Raw genomic sequence first — 20,177 nt, forward strand, 5'->3', positions numbered from 1 at the left:
TACTAAATGTTTCTCATATGTTGTGTCAGATCTTTTGCTTGATTTAGAAAAATAAATGCCATGCATCACAGGGCATTTATTTTTAAGCTTGAAAGCAATACTATCTCAAGCAAAAGAGTTTTGGTTTAAAAAAAAAGAAAGGTTTTGATAGAGGGATAAAATAAACCTTAGCCGTTTCCAAAGGAGTACTTTGTCAAATAATGGTTTCTGAGTATGGAACAAAAATAATGTACTGTCAAGCAGAGCATCAGTTGGTGAGGTATTTTCATTGCTCTGTCTTAACGTGCTACATTTCATTAGGGAGTTAGGGACACCCACATTGCCTCCAGCTGTTCCTTTTAAACTGGTAGTTTGCCAACTTACATACCACAGTCCATCATTCTGGATTGTATTAGATGTCTTTAAAATGTCTTTCTACCCTCCCTCCCACCCCTCTGGGTTCTAAATCATCTTATCTGATTTTTTTATAGCATAAAATGATTTTAATATCCCTTCCCTTCTTTAGCCTTCCATATTACAACCCGTCCCAGCCGTATTCATCGGCCTATTCCTGGCTTTCCTGTTTTGGTGTTTCGGTCCATTGTGGTAGAGAAAGGTACAAGCACTACTGTTGAGTCCTTGTCTGTTTGTTCCCGTCACCTGTTTGTGCCATATTTGTAATATAGTGCATGGCAAAACCACACAGGTATTTTGTTACCTGAAGCAAACCCTTCATTTAGTATGCTATGTATTGTGTTATACAAATGAACTGAATGATCAACTAATCACATAACATATTGTCTTGTTTCCTTTGTAGTAAAGCTAACCATGAATTAATTCCAACCTAACCAGATGTTAATATGCTGCCTTTAACTGAGTCTTTGTCCCTAGCAAACCGGAGTAAACTGTGAATTGCTGCAGCTTAGTACCCCCTTCCCAATTATATGTTTAATCAGCTCTGAATGAGAAATGAAGAGTTTGCCTCTTTGAAGTTTTCAGCGAGCTTTCTTCCCCCTCCTCCCTTCCCTCTTCTTTTCCATGGTGTAGAGTTTCGTTGTTTCAACCCTTTGCCTATATTTACACTGTGGCTAAGAAGATGAAAAAGGATGAGAGTAGCATAATGGACCATTGGCTCACAATCTCAACCTCAGTATGCATTTACTTGTGAGGGTATCAGCCTGTCCCATGTCTTTCTGAGCCCTGATCTACAACATCACAATATTTCTTTAAAAGCTAGCTTTCTCAATACCACTCAGAACACTAGTGAAAATAAAGTTTTCAAACAAAGCAAATTGATATTGTAAAGCCCTCTGATAGTTAACAGAGAACAGCCCATCCATGCTCGCCTCCAACAAGCATACTGGTTAGTAGAGCATATGAGATGATCACGTGGCATTATTACCCTGGACATGGTCTTTACCAAAAGCATCAGAGAAGCAGGGTCCCCAACATCACTTTGCCATCTTGAACCCCTTCTGATTTTGTCTTCTGTGGTTTAAGATTAGAGGATCAAAGCTTAGACCATTTTCTTTCTATCACCTTACCCACCAGCCCCTTGTATAAAACTATGCCAACATGTGAGTCTGGTTTTTATCAAGAAATAAACATTTTAGGCAGAAACATACTCCAGGCATTTATGGACATCAGTTAGCTGTAATATGTGGATACCGGAGTAAATAAAACAGGCTGAGCTCAAAGGGTTTCTTAGAGAAGTCACTATTAGGCTTCAAAGAAAATTGAAAACTGCCCAAGATTTTCCTGCAGTGTATTCGACTTCCACACAATGGTCCTCTAAAACAGTTCCTGCTATTATGGCTCTCCTCACACCTGCACTCCCTCACCCTTTTTTCTTTTTTTTAAATTTATTCTTATGCAAAGATAAGGTTTTTCTAATATTCTGTTAAGTATTCAGGACTCTCTGGAACCAAGGGGTTAATAGGTATGCAAAAAGAAGGGAGAATGTGATTTTGACTCTTGGTTTCTTTCCACACAGAAACCCTGGCCCTGGATGCCCATGTTGGCTGCCCTGGTTGCGGTGACAGCCATCGTGCTGTACGTGCCAGGTCTGGCCAGAGCTTCTCCATGAGAGCGTTTCTTGAGTCCGTACACCGTCCTCCCTCTAGAAGCTGGCACCACACTCATGCTGGGGACAAACAGAACCATTTTCTTCCTTTTTACCTCTTAAAACAGCAGAAGTGCAAGAATACAGCTGTAGGGTCTTTGCTTTAAATTATATAAAATGTATCTGTCTATAAAGAGGATATAAAATTGTGACTTTATTCTACTGTAAGCAATAATTTGCTTGCAATTTTTCATGTAATTTTTAAATTAGTATGTTGAAATTCTGAATATTATGGTGGCCTAAAGTAGGCTTCTTGGTACACCAAATTATTTATAACATTAAATTTATGGGTATTTTACTCTGAATTCTAATGGCCAGATAACTCATTTTTTTTTGATTCGATAACTACCCAAACCAAACAACTGATACATACATGGGAAGAGAGGCCCTGTGTGCTCAGTGCCTATCAGTTTGAATATATACACATATATATATATATTTTTTACATATTTACGCCATTTTTACTTGTTATAAAACCACTGAGCTATTGGGAACAAGACTTAGAGACAACTATTTGCGTGGATTTTTTTTTTTTTTTTAAGGAGAAATACACTTGGAAAATACTCTGTTCTAGTGATAATTTGGGGAATATGTGCACGTTTGTTCAGCCTTAATGTGACTTGACGATGTGGAGGACATCAACTTTGAAAAACTTTCCATGAGAGTGTGTATTTTCTTGAGCAAACTGAAGTATTTCTGGGAGCAAAAACATAGTAATTATACAGTTTCAGTGCAGTAAACCAAAATGTTGAGTCAATTGGAATGTAATTTATTAAACCTCATGTATTTAAAGAGATATTTTCTTTAAAAGCCAAGTTACTTTCTCATATACAGCATTTTAGGAAGCATGACTTTTTTTTTCCTATCATCTCTTCCTCCAAGCATGTTTAATTGAAGAAAGAATTAATATCTCTTTAGATAAGCTTTTACTGACTTAATTTGGTTAATAATATTTCAAAACTAATTCATGTTCGAGGTGAGCTGTTGTTACCTACCAACAGATTTCCTGGTTGGGGAGGCAAATGGTTATTTTCTTTTTATTGTTGTCAATTGGGATGTTCTGTTAATGAGAAGCACTATTCCCAAGATTAATAGTGTTCCATGCACAGTAAAGCACCTAAACACCGCTTGATGTTACAAATTTAAAACACGGAAGTGAAGGTTTAGCTATGGTTTTTGTGCGGCACCACAGTTATGTCAATGAAGTTTATATAGGTCATAGAATATCCTAAAGTATCACATAGTTAAATTTTTCAGTCAATGAAAGCTGGGAGGGAATGTCAGTGAATTGGCTTGAATGTTCTGTGGCAATCCACAGGCCTAGCCAAATATTGAAATAGAAGTTTAGGATATAATTTGCCTTGTGATGTTTGGCAGTCATTGTTTATACTTTAAAGGTTATATTTTAAGCCATTTGGGGTTTGCTGTTGGGAGGATCACTAGATTTATGGAGGAATTAGTCACAAATGACTTGTAGAAAATACTGTCATATAGTTCATTTCATCATTTTCTGTTGCAGGAAGCCACTCCACCACAGAATGCTAATATGCCAGTGGTACCCAGTACCTCCTGTATATAGGTTATTGCAAATATTGTTCTGAAATGCTTAACTTCAGAATTACATTTTTTAAAGTAAATAATTGTTTTAAATCTATTTTGTAAAGATATAAAGTACAATAGAATTTCTGGAGTACAGATTAAACTATTTGCACTAACACACGTGATGTGCATGATTTAATAAAATAACTTTACTCTCCCTATGCATTTTTGAGTTGGATATCATTGAAATTCTTAGTACTGACTCTACTATTGTATTGTTAATAGTCTTTTCATGAAATGACTCTTTATGCAACATAATGTACGTTTGGTGTTCTTCAGGGTTTAAAAGAAAACACTGAGCTGTTTCCTCCAGGTTTTATTAGCCTTTTATTTAACTTACTGCTCTAATTTTTTTCCTTTTACTATGGTTATTGTTAAAACGTGACTCACTTGCCAGACAAGTCTCTTTAAATGTAAAGTCTAGCATCAATATTTACTTTATTCAAATTGAATAAATGGGTTTTTGTAGTGAACTGCCAGTTTTTCTTAAGAATATAAATGAGCCTATTCATAAGCAGTACCCCCAGTTTTGTTCAGTTTACTTTCAGGTTAAATAAAGAGTAGGATTATTCACTTGTAGTGATAGAGTCATTAAGAAGTTTTAATCCTAGCAGTTAAGAATTGAACAACCCTATAACACATTTAAAAATTACACTAAGGTGCTACATGGCTGGGTCAGAAAATGAAAAGAACGTGATGTTTAAAGCTAAAACATCCGTATTGGCATACTGGCGCTCTGCCTTAGGCAAATCATTTGTCTTCTCTGAGTCTCTACTTCCTCATTTATAAAATGGAGAGAATAATATCTATATTTTTAGCGGTAGTATGAAAATTTTTAAAATAATGTATGTGAAGTGTCAAGTGGTAAATAAATACTGCAAATATTTAAGTTTTAGGTGAACCAGTACAGCTATTTAAAATGAATTGATTGACTCAACTGTTGAGACTTTGTGTGTGAATGAGATAGAACTGCAGTGGAATGACTCCTAAGAAAGCATCCAGCTCTGTTCATCCCTTTTATAGTTGTGTCTTTAGGAAGTAATATGCTTAGTTTGATAATGAGCCAATTGCTTACAACACTTTGGAATTCCTGTTGTGACTGCCTTCAAGAGCAATTCTGAGTCACATATGAAAACCAGTCACACTGCTGCATAATCAGGGGCTTTCAACTAAAAATAGTATTGCCTAGCTTGATCTCACTTCAATCACCAGACTTGACCCCCAGTGACTTTTGGCTGCTTCCAGTGATTACATCTACTATCAAAAGGATGGAAATCTGTTACCAAAGAGGAAAAAACTGCATACAAGTCAACTGTGTTAAAAATGTGCAGCCGTCCTCCCAAAAAATTCACGTCTGAAAGTTTATTCTGAGGGCATAATTGTGTGTTCAAAATTTTAACTACCAGGACATTTAGTGTAGCATTTTTCTGTAATAGTGATGGGTAAACCACCTAAATATCCAGCAGTGGGTCATCGGTTAAATAAATTAATATTGCCACACTACAGATTGCTGTGCTTGCAGAGTATGTGCGAGTATATTCATACTATATTAAGAAAGAGGTTACCAGTGTAGAATAACCTTGGTTTTGTAAAGAAAAAAATGTAGGGCTTCCCTGGTGGCGCAGTGGTTGAGAGTCCGCCTGCCGATGCAGGGGATACGGGTTCGTGCCCCAGTCTGGGAAGATCCCGCATGCCGCGGAGCGGCTGGGCCCGTGAGCCATGGCCGCTGGGCCTGTGCGTCCGGAGCCTGTGCTCCGCAATGGGGGAGGCCACAACAGTGAGAGGCCCGCGTACAGCAAAAAAAAAAAAAAAAAAAAAAAAAAATGTAGACATACAGGATATGTTTATAGCAGGAGGACTCAGAACGATTTTTTATCCAGGCTACACTAGTGCTTCTGTCTGTATGATTGAGGGTCAATTCTGTTCCCTTTTTATGATTTCTGATTTATTTTTGGTGGTAAATGTATGTTGCTTTTGTAAATTAAAAAGCTATTTGGTTTTGCTTTAAATTAGAAACAAGCAGAATTCTAAGTTGCTTTTCGTAATTGAATGAGTACCTTGTCAAAGTACCTACGTTTAAAGGAGTTAATGCTCATTTGCACTTATGAATTCTGGTGTGTTCATTTAAACATCAGTCTTACAATTTTAAACATGCTTTGTATATACATGCGTAGAATCAGAATACTGGAAGAGGTCTTAGCAATTCGTTCTCACCGTTTTGCCTATCAGGGAGAAAACCCAGAGAATTTTTGACTCATAGTCAGAATTACAGTAAGTTATAAAGTTGAGGATGAGGATGGTTATTTTTTTGCTACTCCGTATTGTGCCTCCAGGCTTTGATGGTTTTACCTCCATTCATTTAGCAAATACTTTTTGAGTGTCTGATGTGAGACATTGTGCCAGGTTCTGGCAATATTCAGTTCCTGCTGTCATAGAGCTTTTGGTGTAGAGGAGAAATACAGGCAAGGAAGTGGGCCAATCACAGTACAGGATGCTAGAGGAAGACATAGGAACCTGTGGAACCATAGAAAAGGGGTGCATTTCCTCTCACCTTCAACCATCCAACCCAGAGACATCTGGCTGCAGAGCCAAAGGTGAGTTTTCCTTCTAGGTAGTCTGGGGAACAGGACTGGTTTCTCTAGAGAAGTACCTGAATTTACAAACCACTAACATCTGAGATTGATTTTCCTAGAATTGGAAAACATTTTTAAGGTTTTATGTACTGTCCTGGAGTTTTGCCCTGTAAAATGGTTTGAACTGCACCTTGCAACTAGTGAAGGATTTATATAGAGATATAATTTTCAGGTGTACAGCATTATAATTCAACATCTATATACACTACAAAGTGATCACCACCACAAGTCTAGTTACCATCCATCACCATACATTTAATCCCCTTCACCCATTTTGCCCATCCACCAACCGCCTTACCCTCTGGTAACAACTGATCTGTTCTCTGTATCTATGAGTTTGTTTTTGTTTTATTTTGTTTGTTCATTTGTTTTATTTTTTTAGATTCCACATATGAGTGATATCATACTTTGTCTGACTTATTTCACTTAGCATAATACCTTCACGGTCCATCCATGTTGTTGTAAATGCTGCTCCACATTGTAGCATTCTTTGTTATGGCTGAGTATTATTCCATTGCATATATACACAATATCTTCTTTGTCCATTCATCCATCTGTGGACACTTAGGTTGTTTTCATATCTTGGCTGTTGTAAACAGTGTTGCAGTGAACATAAGGGTGCATATATCTTTTTGAATTAGTGTTTCTGTGTTCTTTGAATAAATACCCTGAAGTGGAATAGCTGGGTCATATGGTAGTTCTAGTCTTAATTTTTTTTTTTTTGCGGTACGTGGGCCTCTCACTGTTGTGGCCTCTTCTGTTGCGGAGCACAGGCTCCGGATGTGCAGGCTCAGCAGCCATGGCTCATGGCCCAGCTGCTCCGAGGCATGTGGGATGCTCCGAGGCATGAGGGATCTTCCCAGACCGTGGCACGAACCCGTGTCCCCTGCATTGGCAGGCGGACTCTCAACCACTGTGCCACCAGGCAAGCCCTAGTCTTAATTTTTTGAAGACACTCCATTACGGTTTTCATAGTGGCTGTACCAATTTAAAGTACTACCAACAGTGTACAAGTGGTCCCTTTTACCGGCATCCTTTCCAGCATTTGTTATTTCTTCTTTTCAATAATAGCCATTCTAACAGGTGTGAAGTATCTTGTGGTTTTGATTTGCATTTCCCTAATTAGTAATGTTGAACATCTTTTCATGTTCCTGTTGATCATCTGTGTATCTTTGGAAAAATGTCTGTTCAGATCCTCTGCCCATTTTTTTAATCGGGTTATTTGGGGGTTTTCTGTTGTTTTTGTGGAGGATTTTTTTTTCTTAAACAGGGGAAAGTGTCTTAGGCCAGGGCATGGATTGGATGGAGCCAATAACTCCTGGCACATGAAGGCAAGTGTTCACCATATCTTGTGGCGTGTGTTTACAGTGCTGCTCATTCAGCAGATTAAGCAGCTATATATTTCTTCCTAAAGATTTCAACCCAGGGCTTCCCTGGTGACGCAGTGGTTGAGTCTGCCTGCCGATGCAGGGGACACGGGTTCGTGCCCCGGTCCAGGAAGATACCACATGCCGCCAAGTGGCTAGGCCAGTGAGCCATGGCTGCTGAGCCTGCACATCCGGAGCCTGTGCTCCGCGACAGGAGAGGCCAAAACAGTGAGAGGCCCGCGTACCACAAAAAAAAAAAAAAAGATTTCAACCCAGAGCTTATATGATTTGTTACCCTGTTTTGCAAGGACACTGAGATAAAGCCTATGAAAAAGTGAAAAAGCCAAGAGCATTGAGAATAAAAGCAAAAGGAACTGGGGGGTTGGTGGTTGATCGAGGAGTAAAGGAACTTTTTCTGGTTATGCTCCCACCTGTCCACAGTTGCTCTTCACTTCATCTTTTCATTTTGACCTCTTGAATTGGCCAGAGTACATCTAGGTAGCCCGATTTCATTTAGCAGAGATTCAAACTTCTATGAAATTACATCCTAGAGGGGTTTTTTTAATCCTAAATTTTAATGTATTTATTTGTCTGATCTTGTTCCACATAGAATTTGAAGCAGGCATGTGTGTTTGGACAGCGTTTTTTTTCCCTCTTAAATGGCAGGGATCCATTCCTCCTGGGCTGAGAACGCTTCCTCATGGCAGGCTGTTTAAGCAGATGAAAGAACACCAATAAGGAAGGAGCACCAAAGGCACTTGAAAAACCTCAACCATTTCCACTTCTTGAATCACAGGTTTCCACTGTAAATTATTTTGCTGTTCGTAAATCTTTTCATAGTTATGCCATTCTGGTTTTGGTTGAAAACTTGTTCTGAGATAATTAGCCTATGCTTATTTAACCTCCCCCCATACCCTCCACCCCATATACTCCATAACTAACTTTCAGAAAGTTAATGTGTTTTGGATATTTTTTTACAACTTTTTTTTCTTTTTTTTTTTTTTTTTTGCGGTACGTGGGCCTCTCACTGCTGTGGCCTCTCCCGTTGCGGAGTACAGGCTCCGGACGCGCAGGCTCAGCGGCCATGGCTCACGGGCCCAGCCGCTCCGCGACATGTGGGATCCTCCCAGATCAGGGCACGAACCCGTGTCCCCTGCATCGGCAGGCGGACTCTCAACCACTGTGCCACCAGGGAAGCCCTGTTTTGGATATTTTTAAACAGATTTTTATTTTCCTCAGTGTATATAGAGCTAATCACATTTTCTTCCACAAACGAAATTTGGTAGTTTTAAAGTGGGACATTCTAATTTAGTATATCATGTATGTAGCTAATAAAGTCAGACACACAAAAATCCATGAGAAGAGTTTATTTAGTCATGTAACTTTAGACCAAAAAAAAAAAAAAAAAAAGCTTTGTATTTTAAATACTTAAGCCAAAAATTAGGTGATGAATTATATATGTGCTGTGTCCACATAAAGCCCTTGTTATCAATGAAGATGAGTACGTGCCGTGATAGTACCTGGAGTAAATAGAACCTTCGACCTGCTTAAATCATCTGTCTTTGAATACTTTTTCTGGTCTCATTTTATAGCAGAGTCCTCAAAATTTGTTTTAGTTATCCATTTCTGTATAACAATTTATCCCCAATTTATCGGCTTAAAATAGCAAACATTTATTATCTCACACAGTTTCTGAGGATCCAAGAGCAGCTTAGCTGGGTGGATCTAGACCACGATCTCTCTTGAAGTTGCAGTCAAGCTGTTGGCTGGGACTAGAGGATGCATTTCTAAGCTCATTCAGATGGTTGTTAGCTTAAGGCTTCATTCATTTTCTCACCAAGGCGGCCTCTCCATAGGGCTGCTTCGAACAGCAGCTGGCTTCCCCCAGAGCAAGGGATTGAAGAGAGAAGAGCACAAAGGATGGAAGTCTTTGAATCTCTGAAGGGATGTACCATCACTCTGCCACATTCTGTTGCTCACACAGATTAACCCAGGTACAATTTGGCAGGGTTATCAAGGGCATGGATACCAAGAGGCAGCAGGGATTGTTGGGAGCCAGTTTGGAGACTGGTTTCTTACCTAATTTCCCATTGGGAAACTTCTGAATCGTTGGAAGACTTGATTTTATAAAATGTATCAAAGCAAACACATTAAAGAGACTTCTGTAAGCATTACATTCTTCCCTTGTATAATTGATGTATGACAAGTTGTAGAAATTCCAAAATGAGAGTACTTGGGAAATTCATTTCTTTGGATGACAAATAATCAAGCTTGTGCTTCCTCAAGATAACTGTTATACCTACAATTTAAATTTAGAAGTTTTTATCAAGAGTTTCCAAAGTAGATTGTTCTCTTAAAACTATGCCCTTTATCTTCCACCACTGTATGAAAAGCTACAGGGACAGTTTTTACTGGACACTCTGGACAGATGGACCTCTCTTCACAGCTTACCTCTCTTTCCCTGGGCTGTAGTTTATAATTGCCAGTTCCTCTCTGTCTTCCCCACTAGACTATAAACTCCCTGAGGGCTGCAGCTGGGGCTTTACTTGGCTTTGGTATAACTAGAGCCTAGTATAATATACAGCATATATTAGGTACTCAATAAAAAGTTTTTGGATATAGGAAGTCAAATCCAAGTCTGAAGATGGACTTGAATCACTGCTTTCTGGTTGTTAGTGGCAGCCACTGATAGATCATATGATGGTGCTCCCACTGGTCTGGAATAAAACCAGTGAGTGGCAGTGAACATTCTATTGCTGTGAATGTAAATTTGACTGGGAGGACCTTGTTTTGTACAGACTTTAAGCCTTATTTAAGGTATACACTTAAACAACACAGTGAGAAGAGCTGCACCTAGTTTTTACCAATTACCAAGTAGAAAGGTACTGAATAAGCATTTATTTATGCCCCTGCCTAATTTGTTTGCTTTGATACATTTTATAAAATCATTTATTTATTTATACCTTTCAATAAGGTTTATGGTGATCTACACAGATACCCAGAGCATGGAATAGCGTGCTTAAAATGAGCAGGGGAAGAGGAAAGAAGACAGTAAAACAAGAGTGAGGATATAAAATTGAGCCAAGACTGAGAGGGAAAAAGATTACTTCATGCCACCCAGCGCATGTGGCTCTAAGCTTTCTAATAACCAAACCAAAAATCCTGGTCAGTGTCCATAATATTAATAATAAATTATTTCGAAGTGTGAAAAGTAAATAGGAATTTCCCTCAGGGCTTTTTAAAAAAATGCATACTGGGCTTCCCTGGTGACGTATTCATTGAGAATCCGCCTGCCAATGCAGGGGACACGGGTTCAAGCCCTGGTCTGGGAAGACCCCACATGCCGCGGAGCAGCTAAGCCCATGCGCCACAATTACAGAGCCTGCTCTCTAGAGCCCGCAAGACACAACTACTGAAGTCCGCGCGCCTAGAGCCCGTACTCCACAGGAGGAGAAGCCACCACAATGAGAAGCCCGCACACCTCAAAGAATATAGACCCCGCTCGCCGCAACTAAAAAGAAAGCGTGCGTGCAGCAACAAAGACCCAACGCAGCCAAAAATAAATAAATTAATTAATTTTTTAAAAAAAACTAAAGTTGCCCTAAAAAAGCTTTTTTTTAATGCATTCTATATGATATAGGGAGTCCTGCATATCTTCTTTTCAAAAGTATTCAAAGTAGATGAAAAAGATTAATATCATTTGTCAAAACTGGGAAGGGTAGGGCTTCCCTGGTGGCGCAGTGGTTAAGAATCCTCCTGACAATGCAGGGGACACAGGTTCGAGCCCTGGTCTGGGAAGATCCCACATGCCACGGAGCAACTAAGCCCGTGTGCCACAACTACTGAGCCTGCGCTCAGAGCCTGCGAGCCACAACTACTGAAGCCCAAACGCCTAGAGCCCATACTCCACAACAAGACAAGCCACTGCAATGAGAAACCCACGCACTGCAAGGAAGAGTAGCTCCTGCTCGCCACACCAGAGAAAGGCCCACACGCAGCAGTGAAGACCCAATGCAGCCAAAAATTAATTAATTATTTTTTTTCAAAGGCACGTGTCGCAGAGTTTAAGACTTGTTCATATGGGATGACAGGTACATGGGTGTTTCATATACTGTCTTCCGTGCCTTGTATTTGAAGAAAAGAGTTCTGATTAAATAGACCATCTCTATAAGAGTGGCATATTTTACCTATGCAAACTCCACTGTGACCAAAGTGTTGACTCTGGTTGGACAGATGTCAGTTGAGTAACCAAAAATCACCAGTTGAGTAACCAAAGCTCACTATCTTTATTTTGCTTTGTATTGTGCCTTTTTTTTTAAATAGATGTTTTAAATTCATTAATACCATATTTTGAAATGCTGTCATTCTTGTGGACAAAGGACCATGTTACACTCAGGCTTTCAGCAGCTGAGCCTCAGGCAGGCTGACAATATTCCTGACATTGCAGCTTTGGCAGGAGTTGCTGTGAAAGTGAGAAGGAATTCCTAATCAAGCAAGTTCTTTTGTGTCATCAGCTAAGGAGATCACTGAGCCAAGCAAGTTGCTCTTGGCCTCCTAGCCTCCCAGAATTCTCTGCTCCTGGCCTTCCCTAGAGCAGCAGCCTCCTAGTTTTGTGGAGGTATTGGCTAGGGCAGTTCCTATATGGAGCTGGTGACCAGCAATCTTTTTTTTGTTTGTTCGTTTTTAATTTTTGGCTGGGTTGGGTCTTCGTTGCTGCATGCGGGCTTTTTCTCTAGTTGCGGCTAGCAGGGGCTACATTTTGTTGCGGTGTGCAGGCTTCTCATTGCGGTGGCTTCTCTTGTTGCGGGCTCTAGGTACGCGGGCTTCAGTAGTTGTGGCTCACAGGCTTAGTTGCTCCGCGGCATGTGGGATCTTCCTAGACCAGGGCTCAAACCCATGTCCCCTGCATTGGCAGGCAGATTCTTAGCCACTGCTCCACCAGGGAAGCCCGACCAGCAGTCTTAACGTAGTCTCTTCTAGTATGTCTGTCCAGTGACAGTGGACCAAACTGGGTGTTCTAGGGACTTCCCTGGTGGCACAGTGGTTAAGACTCCACACTCCCAATGCAGGGAGCCTGGGTTCGATCCCTGGTCAGGGAACTAGATCCCACATGCATGCCACAACTAAGAGTTCATATGCCACAACTAAGGAGCTGGTGAGCTGCAACTAAGGAGCCCGCCAGCCTCAACTAAGACCCAGCGCAACCAAATAAATAAATAAAATATTAAAAAACAGAACACAACAAAAAAACTGGGTGTTACAGTCTGCAGAGAGGGATTGACTAGAAAGCAGCAGAGGCCACCTGCCGCTTGATTCCAGCTGATTATATGCCATGCAGGACTGTTGTCAACACTTCTGAATTTTCAAGAGGAACTGGAAACTGGACTTCATGTTCATTTTCCAGATGGGAGGGGAGAATGCACTGTGTGAAGCAAATAAAACATGTCTGCAGGCTCTTTTTGGCCAGTGTGACTAACTAGCTGGCAACCTGTGTTCTAATCAAGCCTAGATTTGTAAAGCATCAGAAATGCCTTATGCCAGGGTTGGACTTAGAACAATAAGATGTTCCAGAAATTTGGAACTAGACATAGGGTTGCCAACTTTTTTATTTTGCCAAGCAATAACATTTTAAATTTTTATTAAAAACAAAACAAGCCACAGCTACTATTTACTTTCACTCTAAAAAATAGGGTGCACGTAATAGTGTTCCACAATTCCTTATGAAACCCTGGAAGCCAGATTTGTTTTGGAATTGAAAGTTTTTACATTTTGAAAGGGAATGTGGGGATTTCCCTGGTGGCACAGTGGTTAAGACTCTGTGCTCCCAGTGCAGGGGGCCCGGGTTCGATCCCTGGTCAGAGAACTAGATCCCACATGCATGCCACAGCTAAGACCCAGTGCAATAAAATAAATAAAATATTTTTTTTAAAAAAGAAAGGTAATGTGGTACATATAATACTTCATAATATGTAAAATTTCTGCAGTGAACCATATGAATATTCAACTAAGTGGAATAAGTAAAAGCTATAAATAACCGTGTGTCAGTTCAGGACAGGATTATCTGCCAGTTGAGTTTTGGTGCCAAACCAAAGACTTGGTTTTCAGAGCTTTTCGGACTATGGGACCTGTATCAAAAAAGGAACAGTCCTTTCAATGGACTAACTTTATGAAGCCCTCAGCATGCTGCCCTTATTTTTCTCAGGTCCCCCTAGACCCCTGGAGACTGCCCTGAGGGTTGGACATTTGGGAGATTCTGCTGTGGGCCGAAACAAATCTTTATACTCTTCCCCACTTTCACTTGGCTCCCTTGTGCAACAGGGAGCACACGACCACATGTGGCGGCATTTCATAACAGAAAGTGTCCCTTGCCATCAGAGTCCTAAGTCCTTGTTTCTCCTAACTGCACTGGTCCTAGTTCTGATCTCTTTGCCACCCAGAACTCACCTCCTCCTTTCAGGACTTCTCTTCTGCTAAGGAATGCACCTGCCCAGGCTGGCCTAAGGCCCAGTGAGCTGGCTCCCCGAGCTGTGTGACAAGGCCAAGTGCAGCAGCGCTTTGTCAGGATTTTCAAAAGTGGCTCCCAGAAGGATCAGCACTGCAGAGTGTGGTAGGATTGGTCAGTTCAAAATAGCTTCCCCATGCCTCCTGAGGAAGCATTAAATGTTTGAACCACTGAGTCATACCGATGCCTTTCCTTTCAGAATCAAATGACTTCTCCAGGGAGCAGCTTGAGAAATTTGCAGGGGGCAAGGCTCAGGCCTTGAAGGGCAGGAAAGATTTGAACTTATTGAGGACATTACAGGAAGGCATTGCAGGGGGGAGGTAGGAAAGTGGCAGGTGTGTGAGTGGTTTCACACACACTGGAGCTAGGCCTGGAGGAAGAGCCGGGTTTGGGGGAACACCAGGAAGAGGGAATTTAAGGTGGCAGAAATGGTTGAGACAGAGGGAGCTGGGTGTGCAAAGGCTGCCCCATTGCAGGGGGGGATTCACACTTTTGGTTGTGCAGAACCAGCAGGCTGGCTTCAGCAGAAAGGGAAGTTATCATGAGGCTGCATTCTATGCAGGGAATTTCTCTCTCTGTCTCTCCCAGTGTCCTTCAGAAATACCCCAAGCAGCCTCCCTGCCCTCAGCCCCTGGAGGACTTTTTCTGTGACCTTTCTCCTCCCCCAGCACTTTCCACCCCAGGGGTCACCTGTGTGTAGCTTCAACCCCCCATTAAACTGTGAGCTCCTAATGGCAGGGCTGTGCCTCGCTCGCCTTTGCCGCCTTGCCGCCCTCCAGCACCATCACACTCTGTGCTGTGAGTTTTCAGATTTTCTCCATGTTGACCCCGCCTTGACCTCCCTGTGGGGAGGTACCAAGTTTCCCCTTCCGCCTCCTACAGTCCCTTCCAAAGATTCCAATCTCAGGCTCCGGGCATTTATTGCATTTTTATGATCAAAGCTCTTGCCCAAGCAGGATGTTTCCCATACCAGGAAGCTTACGAGGGTCCATTGTGACCAATGGGAAGAGGAATGAGATGATTACAGTTTTCTCCATTTCCTGGGTGAGTTTAGCACAAGAAAAGGAATTGGACCCTTAGTTCAGCTTCTCTAAACACTAAGCTGAGTGCGTTAGTTAATTCAGCACACATACCCTTCTTTTTTTTTGTAATTTTTTATTCTGATGTGATTTCAAACTCATAGAAACATTGCAAGAATAGCACAAGGAGCTCAACATTTACGTTCACCCAGATTCACTGACTGTTTACACTTTGCCCCATTTACTTTGTCACTCTCTGTGTATGTGTACACCAACACACACTTTTTCCCTAAACTGTCTGAGAATGTCAACTCTTCCATTGTGTTCCTTTTCCTTAGTTTGTATTTCCTAAGAACAGGACATGCTCTTAGCTTTTAACTTTTTTACCGGAAGTGCTGGTTTCTTGACCCTACCGCAGTGCTCACCGACTATTGGAGGATTTAGTCACAGAGTTGTCACAGCATCCTTTTCCTCCTGACCAGACCCTGCAGGGACAGAAACCCACACCAAGGTGGGGAACTGGGTTGTCTTCTTGGAAAAGTTGACCTGCTGGTTCTGGGTGAAAAATGCAAACCTTGTCACAGCTTCAAAGCCAAGCACAACTTGGGGAAGGTGGCATAGATTTAAGCTGGTATCAGACCTTGAAGCATTTTTACTGTCTATGTGGTGCCAGAATCCAAAAGGAAAAGAAGTTGCACAGTTGCACTTGTAGAGAAATTTCTCTTCCATCTTAGCACTTGCTGCTTCTGGTAATAGTTGCAATCCTCACAGCTGACCTGAAAGTTGTCTTTCTGCCACCATCATCTGTGCAGGGGTCCTTAGATCCCTCCTGCTCTTAATCAGGTTCCCAGAGATTCTGGAATTCAGAGGCTCCCAGAAGAGCAGTGGGTAACCTTCCTCTTTAGGGTCCCACCTTTGTGGTCAGGCCTGGTGGACGGATGGACAAGCAGATCAACTTCTTTTTTTCTCTCATTATAAAATTAATACCTGCTTACTGGGGAAAACAAATTTAGAAAAACATGAAGAAGGGATACAGATCAACTGTAAGCCTGCTATAGTTCTGGTGTTTATCTTTTCAGACTCTTGGTGCATCAGGAATGAGTATCGTGTTGCTAGGAACCCATGCTCTGGGGTCGTCAGAACTAGATATAGTTCTGGCTCTGCCATTATTACCTGGGTAAGGAAACCAACCTTTGAGGTACAGTTTTCTCATCTATAAAATGGGGTAATAATAGTACTTGGTTAAATAAGCTAATGCATGGCAAGGGCTTAGTCCAATGCCTGGCATAAAGCAATTGCCAAGAAATATCAGTTCTAGGCAATGAAAAATGACTCATGCCAGACCACGGTGGTTTGTTCATTTCAACAAATATTTTTTGAGTGCCAATTGCATGCTAGGCATACTGCTAAGCACTAGCAAGTTAACCAAACAAAATCCTTATCTTCATGAAACTTAGATTCTAGTGGAGAGAGAGAAAGAACAAACTTGTATATGTGATAAAATGTGTCATGATCTGATGAATGATCTGCAGGAAAATTCAGCATGATACGGCGATAGGAACACCATCAGCAGGCTGCTATTCAAAGTGGTCAGGGAATCCTCTGGTGGTCCTGTGTGGTTAGGACTCCGCACGTTGGGGAACTAAGATCCCACAAGCCGAGCGGCACAGCCAAAAAAAAAAGTTGTCAAAGAAGCCCTCTTTGAAAAAGTGGTGTTTGAGCAGAAGTCTGAAGGAAATGAGGGAGCTGCGTGAATATCTAGGGGAAAGAACATAATCTGGCAGACAGAGCAGCTTGTGCAAGAGCCCTGAGGCAGGAGCATGCTTGTCATGTTTGAGTGCAAGTGAGGAGGCCAGTGTGGAAGGGAGGTCAGACAGGTAGTGGGGACCCAAGCCCTATGGGCCACTGAAAGGATTGTAACTATTTCTCTGACTGAGATGAGGACCCGGGGGAGGGTTGAGGAAGAGGAGTGATGTAATCTGGCCCTCATTAGATCTCAGTACTTGTGTGTCACTTTTTTTTTTCACTTTACTGAAAAGCTGTACACTTTAGTGAAAGCCGGACTCTGTCAACCAGTGACCCCAACCCTGTGGACCCCACCCTCCCTGCAGCATCACTCAATCCACAGCCTGCCTCACATGATGCTCCCCCACCCACCCAGACACCCCCCCACACCCCAGATCTGGACAGGAGTTACATCCAGAGACCTACCCAGGTGCTTCCAGGCTAGGCCATACCCCTAGCCTTACTGTAAGCCTCTTACTAGCTGGGACAACCAGTGGCCAGCATCAACTGAGGTCTTGCCATGAGCCAGGCCCTTACCTAGCAGCTTGTTCAGTCCTCACAGCCATCCTGCCGGGCAGCCACTCTCATCTGCCCTCACGCAGCTGGCATCACGACCCATTAACCCACACAAGGTCTTGAAACCAGCAGGCGAGGAAGCCAGGACCCCAGCCCAGCCTGCCCAATTTGCAGGGATGGGGACGGTCGTGGACAAAGCAGTGTACCTGCAGTGCCACCCGGACAGCATGCGAGAAGGCTGAAGGAATTGATGCTCTTTGTCCCTCCCCAAGCTCTTGCTCTGTTGAGAAAAGGCCTAAGAAAGCATTTTGCAAGTTTGTGTAAAGCATGACGTAAATATGAGGGCAGTTATGAAGATGATTGTTGTTTGAAATCCCAGGTTCTAGTTTGGCTCCCAATTTTTCTGATAGCTGCCTCATCCCAGACGTTGGCAATGTCAACCCCAAACACCTGAACTCCCCCAAATCTCAGCATATTCCCCAGCTTCTCCTTTGCTTTGCTTGAAACAAAGCAGGTCTTTTATAAGGCGAGGTGGGAGTGTGGGGTGGGGAAGTGTGGTGGCCTTGCTTTGGGGAGCACGCTTTCACCTCCTTCCAGTTCATTGTTTTCATACAAAATTCCAGACGCACAGGGCAGGCAAACAGAAGTCTCATTCATAACCAGCGGGCCCCCAGGCTGCTATGTTTCCCTGCCTCCTTCCCCTTGCCTCTCATTTCAGTCTTCTGTTGAAGTTGTGATCCACAGAGGGCCATGCAGGTAGACTCGGGCCGAGCAGATTTTGCATGTAGCTGATGGGGGCAGAAGGCATCATCCCCTTGGAGGCCATGTGACATGGTAGAAAAAGCCCCAGATTTGCTTTTACCGATGGACTAGAGCGGATTCCAGGCGGGTTCCGCTGATCACTAGTGAAATGACCTTGGACAAGTCACTTTCCCCTCCTCCTTTGAAAAACGTGGTTCTCAGACTCTTTCACAGTCCAGTGTTCCTGACAGCTGCTACCTGTTCATGAACGTTGACGCCGTGTGCCTCCTTCTTCCCTGTTTGGTTAAGTTGGCACAGAGCTGTGCGTGAGGGCTCCTGGTGGCTCTGCGAAATCATATCATGGGTTAAAAAGCCTGTCTTTGCGTAAGACACACATTTCTGATTTACCACCGTTTTCTCTCTTTCCAGACCAGGCCCCGCACCTCCCTGTTTTAGTCACTTGCAACTGGTAAAACTACAAACTGCACTGCACGTACATTTTTTATTTTTATTTTTTTATTTTTTATTTTTTTTGCGGTATGCGGGCCTCTCACTGTTGTGGCCTCTCCTGTTGCGGAGCACAGGCTCCGGACGCGCAGGCTCAGCAGCCATGGCTCACGGGCCCAGCCACTCCGCGGCATGTGGGATCTTCCTGGACCGGGGCACAAACCCGTGTCCCCTGCATCGGCAGGCGGACTCTCAACCACTGCGCCACCGTGGGGTGGGGCTCGGGAAGGTGTCTGATCACAAAATCCAAATATGTAATGTGTTGCCCTCTTTAGGTAAGCATTAATTTGGCTCTGGTGCACTGGAGGAGGTGTGGGTGACTGGTCTGCGGAGATTTGCTGGGGCGATTAAAGAGAACAAAAACAGAAATGTGCACTTCCACACAAAGTGGGCTGTCTTCAGGGTGGCGATGGTCTCTGGGGAATGGAACTTGGGAAACCTTTATTATGTATACTTCTGTGGTCTAAACTTTATACAATGAGCATGTATCAATTTCAGACCAGGTTTCATAAGTCTAAGATGCCATTGCTTGAAAGACACCATTATTTTATATACTACCATGAAGAAAAATCACTACGAAATTACATCACCAATATCTGGGTTTTTGAGATGTTAAAATGTGTGTGGGGGGGTGATGTGCATCTTAGAATTCGTGAAATGCAGTCAATTTTGTAAATTAAAAGATATTTTCCATTTTTGGGAAAAAATTACTTAATTGCTTTCACCTCTCACCCTCCTTGCTCAGAGTGATTTCCTCAAAAAAACCAAGGGAGTTGCATTTGAGGATGACTTAATTTTTTTTTTTTTTTTTTTAGCATTTATGTGCCAATTTTACACCAGGCCCTTTGTGAGGTGGTTTCTCAGCCCTGAGTCCATCGAGACTTCCTGGGAACTAGTGGGAAAGGTGGTAATTTTCCAAATAAGGAAGCTGATGGTCAGATTCTTATTCCTGATCACACAGTGAGTAAATGAAGGACATGACCTCAAACCCAGCCCGCTGCCCCACTTGCATCTCACCACCTGCCTCAGCCCTGAAGGTGTCATGAGAAGTGAGACAGGCCTTGGTAACAAGCCCCGGGATGAAGGAAAACGTGCCCGACTCCCAGGCCCACCCTGTGCACCCTGCTCAGGGTTCAGGGGGAGCTGACTTCTTCCATGCACACTCTTCACTGCCAGCCTCAGTGAGTCAGCCTCCAGATGACCTCACTGTCCTCAGTGGGCTGCTTGGCCGTCTGCTTGGTGTCACGAAGCCCCAGCCCCCAGCACCTCTGGCACGAGGTTACTAGTATTTTCTCTGCCTGGCTCCTCAGATGTGGCCAGGACTGGAAAGGTCCCCTCTCCCCTAGCCCTCCACCTCTCAGCTTTCTGTTGCCAGGCTGCCTCTGCCGTCCAGCTGCTAAAAAAGAC

At 42.7% G+C, this 20,177-nt stretch overlaps 1 protein-coding gene and 1 long non-coding RNA gene across 19 annotated transcripts in view; one reads left to right on the forward strand and one right to left on the reverse strand.

Annotated features, from left to right (window-relative positions):
* The window catches only part of SLMAP (sarcolemma associated protein), a 145,679-nt gene extending 143,273 nt beyond the window's left edge, over nt 1-2,406 (forward strand). For all 15 annotated transcript variants that reach the window (XM_060109005.1, XM_060109013.1, XM_060109008.1 and 12 more), the window contains 2 exons: nt 506-595; nt 1,973-2,406. In XM_060109005.1, coding sequence (XP_059964988.1) covers nt 506-589 — 84 coding nt within the window. In that variant the 3' untranslated portion in view covers nt 590-595; nt 1,973-2,406. The remainder of the gene's footprint in view (nt 1-505; nt 596-1,972) is intronic.
* LOC132496665 (uncharacterized) overlaps nt 1-14,286 on the reverse strand; it is a 35,647-nt gene extending 21,361 nt beyond the window's left edge. For all 4 annotated transcript variants that reach the window (XR_009533514.1, XR_009533511.1, XR_009533512.1 and 1 more), the window contains exon 1: nt 14,145-14,286. This is a non-coding gene — a long non-coding RNA (uncharacterized LOC132496665). The remainder of the gene's footprint in view (nt 1-14,144) is intronic.
* Between the last annotated feature and the right edge of the window lie 5,891 nt (nt 14,287-20,177).

This window comes from Mesoplodon densirostris, chromosome 10, assembly GCF_025265405.1.
Source record: "Mesoplodon densirostris isolate mMesDen1 chromosome 10, mMesDen1 primary haplotype, whole genome shotgun sequence".
In the NCBI taxonomy this organism is placed as follows: Eukaryota; Metazoa; Chordata; class Mammalia; order Artiodactyla; family Ziphiidae; genus Mesoplodon; species Mesoplodon densirostris.